Source organism: Molothrus ater, chromosome 3 (assembly GCF_012460135.2).
Source record: "Molothrus ater isolate BHLD 08-10-18 breed brown headed cowbird chromosome 3, BPBGC_Mater_1.1, whole genome shotgun sequence".
Taxonomy (NCBI): domain Eukaryota; kingdom Metazoa; phylum Chordata; class Aves; order Passeriformes; family Icteridae; genus Molothrus; species Molothrus ater.
Window position 1 is genome coordinate 83445064 of NC_050480.2, and position 15809 is coordinate 83460872.

At 35.2% G+C, this 15809-nt stretch overlaps 1 protein-coding gene across 5 annotated transcripts in view; it reads left to right on the top strand.

Annotated features, from left to right (window-relative positions):
* SH3YL1 (SH3 and SYLF domain containing 1) overlaps positions 1–15809 on the top strand; it is a 44274-nt gene that overhangs the window by 14989 nt on the left and 13476 nt on the right. For 4 of the 5 annotated variants that reach the window (XM_054514156.1, XM_036379725.2, XM_036379727.2 and 1 more), the window contains 5 exons: positions 1486–1598; positions 2800–2928; positions 3655–3817; positions 4463–4535; positions 5243–5299. In XM_054514156.1, coding sequence (XP_054370131.1) covers positions 1486–1598; positions 2800–2928; positions 3655–3817; positions 4463–4535; positions 5243–5299 — 535 coding nt within the window. The remainder of the gene's footprint in view (positions 1–1485; positions 1599–2799; positions 2929–3654; positions 3818–4462; positions 4536–5242; positions 5300–15809) is intronic. The other variant, XM_036379726.2, reaches the window with a different exon arrangement.

The window sequence follows — 15809 nt, forward strand, 5'->3', positions numbered from 1 at the left end:
TGTTCAGTTTGAGCCCCAGAGTTTGTTTCGTTGTGGGCTTTGTTTGTTTTTTTTAAGCCTCTTTCCTTTTAAGCCTCTTCATGTGTTTTGATTAATCTATGAAAATTTTCTGTTAATCATCCCCACCTGATAATTTAGATAATGTAGACATTTCCTATTGATACTGAATCAAAAAATTCCAATACAGAAGCTGTTTGTGAGAGGGGTTTTTCTCTGAGTAATACTGTGCCCTTCATTTGAAATTTTAGTCAGCTTACAAAATGGTGTTTCCTCACTGACATTATTATAACACAATCTTTTTCATTTCTTCTAGAAAATATGTTACTCATGAGTGACTTAGGAGCCTACAGTCCCATTTCAGCATCCTTCTAGTCCTATATAAAGTTAGATGTTTTAGAAACTAGGTGAAAATTATTCCTGCAGGAGAGATTATATTTGATTCTATAGTTGTAGTTATACTTATGGATGTTTTTAAAAAACAAGACAGAGATCACGCTTCAGAAGTCACAGTGACTTGGTACTTCAAATTAAGGACCAGCTTTAAATTTTATAAATGTTTTCCTTGAAGGCTTTCTCACTATGGATTAGCTTATCTTGAACAATGGATTCATCCTCTTAATGGGTAAGAGGAGGAAGCAGTATCCTGACAGATGTTCTCCCTCCATCCCTGGATGATCCACAAACTGCCCCTGTAGCCATCTTTTGTTTGGGATGGGGTGGAGGGCTAATAACAAAGACCTCTCTTATGCTGTATGTAATACTTCTAGGCCAGCCTTGTTTTGCAAATAATCTGGTATTTCTTCTTGTATTCCCTGCTGTCACTGTTTGGAATTTGGGGTAAGTTGAAAGTTTTTTCTTGAACTTGGCTTTCAGTCAAGTCTATCAGATGAAAAATTAGGTGCAGTAGTCCTTGGGTATATTGCTACCTCTTCAATTATTAGGTTTAATAGGTTCTTGAAGCAGCTGACTACATCTCAAATTCAAGTCTTAAAAAGTTAATTACTAATTCATATACACACACACAGATATATAAAACTCCTGTCATGAAAAAAAGTTTTATCAATTGCACCTGTATCCTTTTTGCTTTTTATTCTTTGGACAGGAATTTTTGTTAAGTAAGTTCTGTCTTGCCTTTATTAGTTTAATTATTGAAAGATCAAAATTATTCACATCTGAAAATGTTCCTTCATAATTGCATAAGCCATGGAAAATAAGAAATTGTCAATTAGGAATTTTGAATTAACATAGAGTTTCTCTTATAGCTTTTGTTTCTCACATACTGAACATACCACCGCTTTGAAAAAATCAATCCAATTTGATTTAAAAAGTAGTTGAAAGAATTTTTCATTCAAAATACCTTGCAGAAAAAGAATCAACTGTGTCATGGAAGCTGTTTGAAAATAATCCTTTACAAGAAAGGAAGATCATCTCCTGTGCTGTTCCTTCTTCCTAAAAAGTGTAGTACTTTTACTTGATATTTTATAGGTCTCAGACTTAGTGATAATACTGAATCATGAAAGAGCAGTAGAAGCTTTTGCCAAAGGAGGAAATCTTACACTTGGAGGAAATCTTACTGTGGCAATTGGACCTCTCGGGAGGTGGGTAATATGTTTTCCTAATAGTCATATATGGAAGATAATTTTTAAAAGCTACATTAATGTGGCATTTTTTTAATATGTTGCAGAACAGCCTGGGCAACATGTGTGCTGACTGGGCCATATTGTACTTGCCAATCACTTTTTTTTTCTTTTTTTCTTCTTTCCTGATTAAGTAATTTATTGGAGGAAGAAAAGTGTTCTGAGGTTTGTTCTCCTTTTGCAGGAGACTGTTTGGCTAGGCTCAATGAAGAGCACAGGTGCTTCTGTGCCTGATAGAACTATGATTTTTAGTAACATATGGGTCTGTGCTTTCTGTCACCACACATCTGCCCAACAGTAAACAAAAATTACACCAAACAATTGCTTTTAAATCTTTAAGGGGTTAAGCCTGTTTACTTTGCAGGATGAGGTGAAATAATCACTGAATAATTTTACTTGGAAATGAGTCTTGTAAAACTGCTACTCCAACCTCCTGCTCAAACCAAGGTCTGTTATGATTTCAGATCAGGTTGCTCAGTCCTTTTTTCCAGTTGAAAATCCCCAATGAGGGAGACTGCTTGGTTCTCTGGGCAACCTGCTCTTCTGTTCAGCTCTCCTGCCTTACATCCAGTCAAAGTATTTCTTTATTCTGTTTATGTCAATAGTATTTTATTCTTCCTCCATATGCTGCTTTTAAGAGCCTGGCTTCATACTCTTGATTACCTCTCCCTAGATATTTGAAGCCTGCTGTTAGGCTTGCCCCAAGTCTTCTCCAGGTTAACCAAGCCCAGCTACCTCAGACACTGCTTATGGAATATGTGCCCCTTTATGGCTACCCTTTTATGATTATGAAGTTTTTACTGCTGGTTTTTAGTCTTTTCTAACAAAATAGAAGGATGATACTTATTGCACAGAAGAGAGAGAGAGCTCTGTGGATCAGGGAAGGGCAGTGAATATCATCTACCCTACAAAGCTATTTCACTGTCCTGCAACATCTCTGTGTCCAAGCTGGGACATAGGTGTCAGGGTGGGAAGACAAGCAAACAGGTGAAAAACTGTATCCTCACATTAGAAGAGCAATAAAATCCTTCATTTTATTTTTACCCTATTTTCTGTCTGAAAATAGGGTAAAAATAAAATGAAAGATTAAAAGAAAAAGACAATTGCTGTTCATGCTAGAAAACTGTATCGAAGAATATCCACCAAAACCTTTTCTTTCCAGAAACTTGGAAGGCGATGTTGCCCTGAGAAGCTCTGCTGCTGTCTACACGTACTGCAAATCTCGAGGGCTGTTCGCAGGCGTATCTCTGGAAGGAACCTGCTTAATTGAAAGGAAAGAAACAAATCGCAAGTAAGTTCTCTTAATATCTAAAAGGTTCAGTGAAAGCAGAGTGACAGAATTAACTAGGACACATTCACTTTGGAAAAAGTGGTTTTTGTGAAAACACACTCTGTTAGTTTAGAATTTCTTGAGGGACAAGGGTTTCTTCAATTTAGACATCTTGCAATGGGTATTGAGATGATGCTAAATGTTTAGGGATCATGTATCTGTGGCAAGTTGACCTTAGTTAGCTAGCCACCACATTCCAGCCCAGTTGCTTTGTCATTCCCCCTCCTCAACAGAATGAGAGGAGAAAAAGCATGATGATGAACTCATAAGTTGAGATAAAGGCAGTGAGATAACTTACCAATTGCTATTTCAGTCAAAAAAACTCCAACCTCATCAAGGGGAAATTAGTTTATTTTATTTTATGTAAATAAGAGAATGGGATAATGAGAAATTAGAACAAATCTAGAAAGCAACACCTTTCCCCCACACACCTTCCATCTTACTGGGCTCCACTTCAATCACAGTTTCTCTACCTCCTCTTCCCAAGTGGTGCAGGAAAATGGGGGCTGTGGTCAGTTTTCAAAATTTACAGCTTTGATATAGTTCTGTCATTTCTCAGCATATGATCAATAGGAAAAATCCAGGGCTAGGGATGGACAATAGGGAGCATCTACACAAAATGAATTTATCTAGAAGTTGAAACATAATAATGATCAAATACCTGTAATCTTTATTTTTTTGTGTCAGGTTTTATGGGCAGGACATTCGTGCTAGTGCCATCCTACTTGGTGACGTGCCTTTCCCTGCTCAGGCAGATGATCTTTATGAAACTCTAGCATCCTTCACCGAAGTGTATGAAAATGAAGAGCAAAAAAATAATCCAGGAAAATCTGTAAGGGAACAAAGAAGGGTTTGTGTGCTTCTTTTTCACATAGGCTTTTCCTGTTCCTAAGCTGTTCCTAGTCAGTATCAATGCTGATCTTCATGTGTAATTTTCAACTTCTCTGTTGGATGACTGCAGGCATAGCGCTTATCAGTTACTGTATGTGGAACATTTGTTCAAGTATTTCCCTGCTAGGCTCTTGGGAGCAAGAGTGTTGCTGGGTTTGCTTTGCATCTTTCAGAATAACAAAATCCTTGTTTTGTAATTGTGCATTATCAAATCTGAGGTGGTGATTAGGAATGTTTGATCAAGTATTTTTAGTCAAGTTAATTGCAAATTGGATACTCCTAGTTTTCCTACTTTTTCTGTCTTCCATTCAAACAATCACATTTATAATGTAATACTGAGACTGTAGAAGATATTTTCTTACAGATGTTGATGTTACTGATAGACAAGCATTTACTTTCAGCTTTGTTAAACCCATGGTGATTTACTTCAGTGTCATGTGTGTATCACTGGTGTTTAGTATGCTTTTTGAGTTCTTACAAGTTCAGTGGAGAAAGAGTAATTTTAAAATTTTTTTTCAGTGTAACTTGATGTACTTCTAGGCTCTGAAGTCACAATCTCTGTCTGGATATGATGCTATGTTTTTAAAAAAATTTTATACTTTAGGTAAATGAACGACCTGCTAGACCATCAACCAGACCAGAGCCACCTAAACCCACTGTTAGACCTACACCACCAGGTGAAAATTTTTGATAATGGCTAATTATTCTCTTCATAAAATTAGAGCATTATAGCTAATTAATACTATGCAGTCATTATAGCAGCTGCCTCTATAAAAATGTTTTTTAAATACTCTTCCTTGGACAAACACTGAATGCATGTTGATGTAGTGCCATGACTGATAAAGACTAAAGGATTTATTTTTTTGTTTTATATTAACAAACCTTTTCTCTCTGAAAGATTTGCTATATAAACAGTATTTTTATAGTTGCAGAATCATGTAGTGATTCAAAGGAAATATTCATAGATACAGGATACATAGGAGTCTCACAGCACAATGAAACTTCTTAGTAAAAATAACAGTCCTAGAAACTGCTAGTCCAAGTTCTATAAACTTCTTTTTTCTGGAAACTGTAGTTTCCCTTTAGGTTGTCATTATCTTTTAATCATTAGAGTAGAGCAGAAGAGGCAGAATTTTGGCTCTTTAACAGTTTGTCTTAACAAAGTGCTTTCATTCAAAGTGAAGCTTTACTGTGCGCCTTCTCTTGTTAACGTAATTCTCCAGTTAAGGATGGGAGGCAAAGTCTGTATTTCTTCCTTCTGCACTGGTTCCTAGCTAACTGCAATCATTTAATAGCTATTGAACTCTATCAGAATAGCAGTATACAAAATATAACAATATATGTTAGCATGTCATATAAGTCACTACTTTATTTTCTCTTTCAGCTAAAAAGAACACAAACAAACTTTATCCTGAACTTCCCAATGATTATGCATCTGGGGGTAAGTACTAAGCTTACACTTATTTTATTAATACAGCGTAGAATCTGAGAAGTCCTAAAAGTACTTTGAAGGATATGCAAAAATATCTGGCCATTGATATTTTTCTTTATTGTCCATATATTATAAAGAGATTCAGGTCTTGTATGATCTCCTGAAAATATTTCATAAACATTAATCTTATTCCCTGGCTTTACATTCTAACAATGATGTTCTTTTTCTGAGCAGCACAAGTTCTTTTGGTTTATTCTCTAAGCTTGAAAAATGCACTTGGAGTAGTAAAATTGTTTTATGTTACCACCTAATTGAAATGAAAAAGGAAGCTGATATAACAAGCTTCTGTCCAAGTCCTTATGCAATGTACTATAATTGCTATTTTAATTTTAAAAGTGCTTCCACAGATGATGCCTGATTATGCTGGCAATAAACACCAATTTACATGGCTTCTTCAGGCTTTTGTACTGAAATAACTCTCTGTTACACTAAAGATATTACTATTGATGCTCTTATGTTTAAAGAACTTTCAGCTCTTAACAGGAGAATCTTACTGTGCAGTAGTTGCATTCCATATTACATATATATATATATATATATAAAATATGAATATGTACTTATATTTTCATGTATTGCATCCTCACTTGAAAATAAAATTAAGCAAAATACCTCTTTTTTACTTCTGTGAGTAGAGCTAAAATTGAGTTTGATAATAGATCACAATGAAAAGTCTATTTCAGGCAAAGTGTAATTAGAGCTTTTCACTAAAAATTAAGATAAATTATGTGTCTTTGTCTTTACATTCTTTTTCATATCTTCTCTTTATATATGTTCTTGATATGTGTGTCTGTAGAAAGGGCCAAGATAGCAGTATCTTAAGCTGAACTGTCAATGTGACTTCTGCAGATTAGAGACTTACCAAGAATCAAGATTTGTTATTGTGTTATAGGACTTCTACAAGGAAAAGAAGGATGACTCTAGTGGTCTGTACACAATAGCTGTCATGCAAGAGAGGAAAACTGGTCTTCTGGCCATTAAAACTAAGCTTTCCCAGTCTTACCAAAGCCCTGGCCAACTGAGAACAGGTTTCTAAAGCTTGCACCCATTTGCTATATTGAAGGGAGTGTTCTTCTATTCAGTTGCAAGCAACAAGGTAAAAATATTCCAGAGCCATCTGTTGAATGGCTTGCAAGATTCTTTGAAGTCAAGATATAGACTCAGTCTGCTACTGGGGATTTCTAGCAGTTTCTGGGAATATACAAGTTTTTCTTTAGGAATACAGGGGGTGGGGGCAGTAGGATCTTGTTTAAATGATGGCATAGTATATTTGGCTTTCTGTTGCAGATTACATTTCCATAGGTAACAGTTCAAATGCTTTCTGGATCCACAGAAATACTCTGTGCTTCTAAAGGCTGAAGCTTTTTTCCTTCTCACAGAGGGCAATTAAGGTTGAAGTCAAGAATCACGGTCCCTTTCACAAAGAGTGTATTAATGCTGGGGGATGAAATAGAAAGAGCCATAAGGCCATATCTCCTGTCAATGATCTGTTTCTGCCTATTTATAGTCCAAATTATTTCAACAGAGCTGCCTAGCAGCTATAGGACATGCATGTCAATCTTTCTTGCAGGAGTAGTTGCTGCAGCAGATCTTCTTCTACAGTGATCTGTAAAAGACATATTCAAAATTTTTTGTGTCATCCTAGTTTTAAAAATAAATATAGATAGGCAATAGAAGAGTGAATTAATCTTATTTTTAGGAAGCTATGTGTTAGGTATAATGGCTGGGGTGGAGGTAGGTTTTGATGTTCAGCAACAAGCTTAAGTGGGTTGCAAGTAATAAGGATTTGCCTTTGGTTGGGGAAGGGGCAACTTGGCATTGTGTTACCAGCATTTGGTTTTGCAGCAGTTATACAAGTAGTAGAAAGGTTGAAACATTAACTCTTCTTATTAGGTGAAAGAAGAGCTAGACTTGTGGATGAAACATTTTTAATTATTTTCTGTGTACTTGAATTATATAGATAAGTAATGTAATATAACCTTTTTCAAATGCAAGAAAACGATAAATGAAAAACATTATTTTCCTAACTGATAATGTGATACTTGAACTCAGTTGCAAGAAGATTGTTTTCATGTAACTGAATAATGCTTAAGGTAATGCATTTCATTTTGTAAAATGAGCTTCAGTAGTGTTTTAAATGTTTCCAGAAACCTGGGGATACCACACATTTTCTTTAGATGCAGTTAAAAATTGCACAGACCTTTTACAAGTCTAAGAAATAAAGCCCCAAAACAACCACAACAAAAAACCACAACAAACTAGCAGCTGCTACAGTTATTGTGATTCAGTGAACTATGAATTTTCTACACTGGTAGACATTTTTCTGAAGACTCACTAAATAAAGAAATTTGATTTGCTTATGAGCGTGAAAGTTCATGCCTTCTCCTTTGCTAGAATTAGGCATTTGCATTTCATTTTTCTACTTGTCCCCTCTTTATTGTAAAGTCTACTAAAAGGGCTTACTGGCCCTTCCAAGATTTATTACCACAACATAGCTTTCTTTTTCTGGGTGGATGATTCTTTGGACTTCTTTACCACATCTGTAATACAAACAACCCATAATTCTTTAGTGACTACTTGGACATTGTAGACTCGGGAGTTTATTTGATTAGAACCAATTTTTAGATACATTAGGTTCATAGTTTGTCACACTGGAATATCTAATCCTAGATATTAAATTTTCATTAGTGTTTTGATTTGTAGTTTTTTCTCCTTGGGATTCTGCCATGGAGCAGCAAATAACCAAAAATATAGCTAAATGATTACTTCCTGCATACCCTCCTAACAGTGTGCTGAATAATATACAATTCTGAAAATGTTACAGTGATGTGGTTTCCCAGCTGAACTGGTAGGAGCAGGAGCAGTGATCTGCTAGTAAAAGTTGGTCCTGGGTTGAGGTGAATGTTGTTGAGAACTGAATCAATAACAGGCAGTTTGTTCAAATCAGAAGTCAGATATTTTTTGCTTTTTCCTCAGCTCAGTTTATCAGAAAAGGACTGTTTCACATGTTTGGTAAAGAATCACTTGAAATTGCCAAGGTGCTGAAACAATCACTTGAGACAGGAGTGGGGATGAAAATGGAAGAAATTCCTTCCTTCCAAGCAGTGTGCTTTCACTATTCTTCACAATTATCAAATCTCACTATGGGTTTAAATTCTAACAATACTGTAAGACAACATACTCATACTGAACACAAAAGCAGTTCTTTTGATAACAATATAAGTATTTTATGATAATTTGGAGAAAGTAATGATGCTGTCTGCATTTTTTAAGGGGTCATGTGATGTGCTCAGGAAACCCATAGGAACTTGTGGATGTGAAGCTTGAATATTTAAGGATTTTTTTTTTAGATTGCTTTCAGAAACACTGTCTTTCTTACTTTCCAGAATTACTAAACTAAATATTTTAAAATTTTATTTTGAGAAAAATATTTGCCTTCTTCTTTGGATTTTTGAATGCAGTAAATTATCTGCAGCCATTGAACTTTTTAACTATTGTGCATAAAATCAACACACTCCAACCTGATTACCGTAAAACTAAAAAAAACCTCAAAATTTGAATTCTGACTCGGTTTTTTTTCAGCAGAAACCTTTCACTTTAAAATAAAATAAAATATTAACAGATTGTTATTGTCCCAATAGACATATATTTATATTCTTGCATATGAAAGAAGTGCTATATGAAACCTACTGATGAGGATATGGAGGCAGATGAGAAAATTGTCACTGTTTTTAAGAAGCTAAAAAAACCCCCTTCTTCCTTCAATGATGATTTGAGTGATTTGTCAACCTCATTATTAAAAATTCATGTCTTCCTACATGAATTTGTCTGCAGCTTTTAGACAATATTTGTTGTGGCTTTCTTCACTATATTAAAGAGCCCTTTGCTACGCAGAGAGCTTTTATTTTTGTTCCCTTCTTGTTCTCTTTGAGACACTTGTGCTGTAATCAAATCACTTTTTGGTCTTCCTTCATCTTTCTTTTGATTGCCAAACAGATTGATGACTTTGTCAAAGGTCATTTTCTCTTTCCTCTCAAATTTTAAGTAATAATACAAATACCAAATTCTGAGCTGTGAGCTCACTGACATCAATAAGATTTGGGCTCCTAAAAGCTCTAATAATTTGCACTAAACTCCAGTCCTTAAATTTTCTATTATTTATTTATTTAAACCTTCTTGAGTGTTCCTTATCTATGTTTAAAACAATTGAAGCAATATCAACCCTTTTTGATTAGGTGGTACCGAGAGGTGGCAAATTCAGTTTGTGTTAACTGAATGCATCAGAGCTGCTGCTTTTCATGGTTACAGTTCTCCAGGAATCAGGCCTGGCCCACTTCTCTGTAATTTCAGAGATGATCTCAGTGCTTCTTTTGGTAATCTATGAACACCAGATGGTTCAGTAGATCTGTGAAAATCTGCTTCCCAAGAGAATTCCAAGACAGATTTTCATGCCTCCTGAAGTGTATTTTGTCAAGGAAAATTAAGGGATCTGTATGTGAATTTGCCTTTGTTAGTACACTATGGATTTTTTTGTGGCCAGTTACAAATGTTTTAACTAAGCCAAGAGAATGATATGGACTAAGAATTCATAGACCTCTTCTGAGTTAAAATGCTTTATTTTTTTTTTTTTTTTGCTTGTGATTTCACCTCCTGTTTCACTTTTTTTACCTTCATACCTGTTCTGCAGTTCAGTTTACATCTAACTAGTTATCTTGTTATTTTGAAAGGTACTACTCTCTAGGATAATATTGATCAAACTTGGAAAAGAAAATATAAGCTGGAACATGGACACCATGCTAGCAGTCTCTGCATTAATTAGTACCTCTGCTTATGTGTGGTGCTGAGCTTTTTTAACACAGTATAATGAAAAAATGGAATTTTTACTTAGAACTGCTGAAAGAGAGCATCACTCCTGTTCTTGCAACTTTAAAATAGGCTTGCTTTGGTAAATATGTATTGAGGCAATCACTTTATTTTTTTATATATGTATTTCTCAACTTAGGTTTAACAAAACCAGTACTATTTTGGAACAACTCAGATTTAACTGGAAATCTAACATGCAACTATTTGTATACACTGTGCAGTTCCATGTTTACATATGCCCACTGACAAAAAAATTTGACAGCTGTGCTACAAGAGAAATGTAAGTGTGCCCAAATCTCCTCTTGATGAGTGACTTTTGACTTGGGCATTTTTATTTCAATTAAGACTAAGCAACACAGCAGGAAAGTAAAAATATTTCATGAGTTTTCATACAAATAAAATCAGCTATCTCTGTGGTCTCAGACTAATTTTTTCTCAGAGTAATGCCCGAATTTTTGCTTTTCCTTTGTTGTTAGAAAGCAAAGTCTAGTCTGCCTTCCTAGGATATTGTCAATATTTCATTATGTGCTTCTTTCTGTCTGTTTTGGATCAAGATGATTCAAAATGGTTTCATCATTCTGAAGTTTCCTTTGCCAACTTGAACTGTAGTAAAATTTAATCAAAAACTTTTAACATTTAATTAAGATTATAAATTTTTTTTTGTATCTGATATCTGCATAGACCTGGAATGGAGAAGGAGTCCAGAACCTCTTGTTTTTAAGGATGGAGGAAAACTCTCTGGTTCACAGTGATGGGAAAAAATGCATTTTGCTTTTGAACTGGAAATTAAATCATCCATGAGAACACAATAAAATCAGATGTGTACATACTCCTTTAAGTGTTGTAGATATGTGCTGTGTATCTGAAACTGGAAAAAAAGCTCACTTTTTATTCTTCAGTTTATGAATTACTCCTTTTCCAAGAAAGGAAGAGATTTGCTGAAGGATCAAGTAGAACTATAGTAAGGAAGAACCCTCATTAAGCTGTGCAGTAATCTGTTCCTTCAATACTATAATTTGATGAGAAACTCTTAGCAGATTATAAACTATAAAATCAATAAGCTCAGTGTGACAAATAGACAAATCTATTTGTTTTAGAAAAATTTTACAAAGTGAGACATATAATGTTTCTGCCATAATCCTTCATAACATTGTCTACTAATTTGCTAAACTGAAGTATGGGTGCTTTTGTTTTGTTTTAAGAGTTTTAGCTGAGCTTGGTCTATTTTTGTGTTTTTCATGGCAAGACTTGTGACATGTTTATATTTAGTTACTAAAAAAATAAAACATCCATCTGGTGGTCCCCCACAGTATTAATTTTCTTGCTATTATGAGCTCTTTCTTAATACTAACGAAACCCAGGAAATCCCAGGAAATTATTTTTGAGACTATTTTTATCCCTGATTCACTTTTACTAGGATTGTACTATTACTATCATGACTGTGATAAGTCAGATAATCAAGCTGCTTATGGCTTATATTGTGGCAAGCTGAGAGGAAAATATGCAGCATGCAGGCCTTCACTGGTCATACTGAAACAAATAACTTGATGTGTTTAATCTGCTAACTCAAAATACAACAAGGCACAGAGAGATTGAGGTCAGACATACTAGAATGAAATTGGGGTCTTTCTGATGTATGTGTGCATGCATGGGCAGAGCACTTGTTGTGCTAAGTATGAACCAGCTACTCTGGCATGGGTAACAATATTTCTTCCTGGCATTTTTTTAATAAAAATTGTGAAATTAGAGCTAAAGCACAGAAAAAGTTCAGTGCAATCTATGCATATTTTTAAGTGTAAAGCACCACTAAGGTGATAATTCTGATTCACAGAATTAAAACATGAAATTGTTCACAGGAGCATATAAATGTTAAATAGAGTAGATTGAAGTCTTTTCTGAAGGCATTGTAACACAGATTAATGCTTTAGCATCTGGAATACATGCTTTAAATGTTGTTTCAAAGCTGTGTACTACTTTAGGTAGTATTTTTGTCTGTGTTTTCCAAGCAGTAAGACTAAAGCAAGCTTAAATTGCTTTCCTGTCTATTATCCAGAAAAACCTTTGGGAGTATGGGAGCTTCTGCTTCATTTATAGTTCTTGAAGCCAACCAGAAGTTTTGACTAGCTCAAGGAAGTGATAGATATTCAGGATTTCTCTCCAGAGTGGGGTGAAATGCCCTGTGCTTTACTGACTTGAGACAAAAGTTAACACTATTATAAGAAATGCCGGTCTTTGGGCTGATGCTTCACAGATCCATCCTTATAGCAGGGACAAGCACATCTACTTTATACTAAATGCTAAGGAAAGGCTTTCTTTTCTATGGTAAATTATTTTTCACCCTGATGGAACACCCACTTCAAATGTGTTTTCCCATGAACAGTAAAATCAGGGTTCCCCGGAATGTGACATATTCTCAGTCATGGAGGGACCTGGAATCCTGTATCTACTCTGGCTGTGCTGGTTCAGTGTTACATCATGCAGATCAGCCAGCTAGATATTTCTGATTGAACCAAGAAGGTCATTCACCTTTTGTAGAAACACTGTCAGTCCCTGAATAAAAAATAGGAGGCCAAGGAAAAAAAAATTAAATAAACCAGACATGAATGTAAGCTGAACTAGTACAACAAATAACTGTTCTAGAAATGATGTAATAATACTTTTCACTTCTACAAAAAGACAAGATTTCAAGAAACTTCTTACCTTTTCATGGAGAGGTCTGGCAAGGTTTGCATTGAGACTTCTCTGGTTATATTTAATTTGGTTTGTCTTTCTCATGAATGGTTTTTTTGCCATATTAGGTAACCTTCAAATATTCTTTTTCCAGTTGTTTTTTTCTTGAAGAAGCTTAGCTAGAAGTGACCTCTACTCTTGTGGAAAGGAAGTGTTAATTTTTTCATACAGAGTGAGAGTTGCACCCCTCTTCCCCCTTTTCTCTCAGTGTTGCATCTTTGTGTTTTTAGCAGCTCCTTTGCTATGTAGCAAGGAAGGTGTCAAAAGAGGATTAAAAATATGAAAATAGAAAACTCCTCTGTAAGGAAAAATATAATGGGAAAGCCTACTCTGGTCCACAATTTCAAGTATTGGTCTCTGCCAAAATGTTTAGACTGCATCTTCTTTACTTCTGACATTTCTGCCTTTTGCCAGCAACTACAGAAGGATAAGACAGAATCTGAGTTGAGACAGCAGAGTAAGTTTGGAGATACTGTTGAGGGAAAAATCTGCCTTCACATATATTGTATGTTGGCAAATTTGAGCCAGTGGTCGAATCCCATCTGCAAGGCTGAATTTCCTCATGCTTGAACCAAGGGATGTGATTACTGTTAGTTCTTTTTAAAAAGCATCTATACAGCCAATATTTCACTTGACTTCAAAGTATATGTATGAAGAATACTGTTAGTACCACACTTAAATTTGAACTGAAAATTGTGGTACTGTTTGCTTTTTCATTTCAAGAACTTTATCATAATTGACTAGGCTGATGTAGTGAGTATTCTGCAAAGTTTGGTTGTGCTTTGCTGGGAAGTGTAATATCAGCACTCCATGGCTGGTATTGGCTGATATAATGACTGTCCAAGATGCTTCATCCATGTGATGGTGGATGTTGCAGGTTGCAGAGTTTGCACTGATCAGATTAGGCTCTAGTTTGTGGTTCTGTGTCATTTCTAGCTGTTGCTGAAGCTGTTCTGTAATGAATGGGGTGATTTACCTTTTGCCTACCAGTTTAAACTGTAGTCAGATGATTACAGGATTGTGCCATGGGATACTGTAAGTGGAATTGCTTGAGTCACCATTTGGCACGGGAAGGGAACATTGATTGAATACCTTTTGAAATTATAAGTTGATGAAGCCTATGGTGTAAGTAGAATTAATAATGGCTGTACTGCTGCTGAAGGAACATAAAAGCAATGAGAATAAGTAATTGTGGAAAGAAGAAATCCTAGCATCAATTTCAACAGCCCCTATGTCCCTTAGTGCAGCTAAAGTTAACAAGAGTTTTCTATATATTGCAGGTGTTCATATAAAATATAAATGTTATCATGAAAGTGCTAGACTTTGTATTAAAACAAGAGATACTAACTTGTTCCCTTTACAGAGTGCAGTTTCTGGATCTTTCACAATGACTTGAGACACCTTGTTTTCATCTATATTTTTTCTTATCAAGATTAATTATTTTTTTCTCATACTTTCTAGTTCTATAGCAAAATTTCTTTCCTGTCTGATTCCTTTGCAAGGGGTAGTAACATCTTTAATTTGTTTTATTCTGCAAGGCTCATTTTCATTTTGCCTTGAAAACAGGCTTTCTATTCTTGGTCCACTTTGTTTTCAACCAGTTTTAAACACTGATGATATGGATTGTTTGTACAGACCTTCAAATGAGGCCTTGTACAGTATTATTATTTAGTATGTTTCCATATGAGATAGTCCTTGTCTCATATAATTTTATTATTTTAACCATTTTTCTAGCCAGTGCAGAGAAGAATCTCTCCATGCAAAGCAAAAAAAAAAAAAAAAAAAAAAAAAAAAAAGAAGAAAAAAAATTCAATCAGTCAATCAGTATTTCACAGAGCGTTACCCTAAGAAACTGGCAGAAACTGTATAGAATACATTTACTACTCTTTGGTTTTTTTCTAGAGGCTGTAGATTGTTTCCCAGACCTTTGTAAAAGCTAAGACTTCTATCAAGTGAACCAGGTTATGTGCCAATAATACCCTTGGCAGAAATTTTGAAGCTGACCAAAATGCAGAGACAGTGTATTGAGACTGAGATGCTAACTCGGTATGTGTAGAGGAAACATGGAGAAGCTTGTCAACATAGGAGTCCCAGATCATTCCTAAATCATCAGTTTGACCTGAATAAAACAGAGCTCAATTCTGGTGACTGTACTTTGCTTTTCAGAATATGAAGGCTATGCTTAGGATTGCATCTCAGCTTTTGCAGTATGATTTCAGCACAGGCATTATTTGCATTAATGTCATGTTGAGCATGATAAAGCCCTTGACATTGATATGGTTTATTTGACCTTTTCACTTTGAATTAAAATCTAATTGTTTTTTGAAATGTCAGAAAAATACAAAAAGTAATCAGCAAAAGTACTGCTATGGAATTGAATCTTGCAAGCAGGAGGTAGGGATTTTTTTATATCCTAAATATCAAATACATCCACAGATGCTTAACAAAAAAGGCACTTCTTTAATGCAAAAGCTGAGTGTGCTGAAACAAAGATAGAAAGCATTCCATCAGCAGATGAAGATGATGAGCCAGCATGTTCCCCAGTAGGCCAGAAACTCAAAACCAGCGAAATACGTCTCATACTGAATGAGCTAAATTTGCACAGTGACTTAAACTTTAAATATAGTCAGGTCTGTTTCACTCACCAGTTTTGTTTGCTAGACATGACACTGTTCAGTAACAACTCAAGTTGGCAATATGGAATCTGCTTTGAAATGATCCATTTCTAGCTTATATAGAAGAGGTCAAAAATACATAATTCTTCTCCTGGGTTTTGTGAGTCTCTTACAACAGTGTGTGTATAATATCTTCATTCCGTGCATACAGATTTGCAGCTGATGATGAACTTCTTATCTGTTGAGGCGTTGCT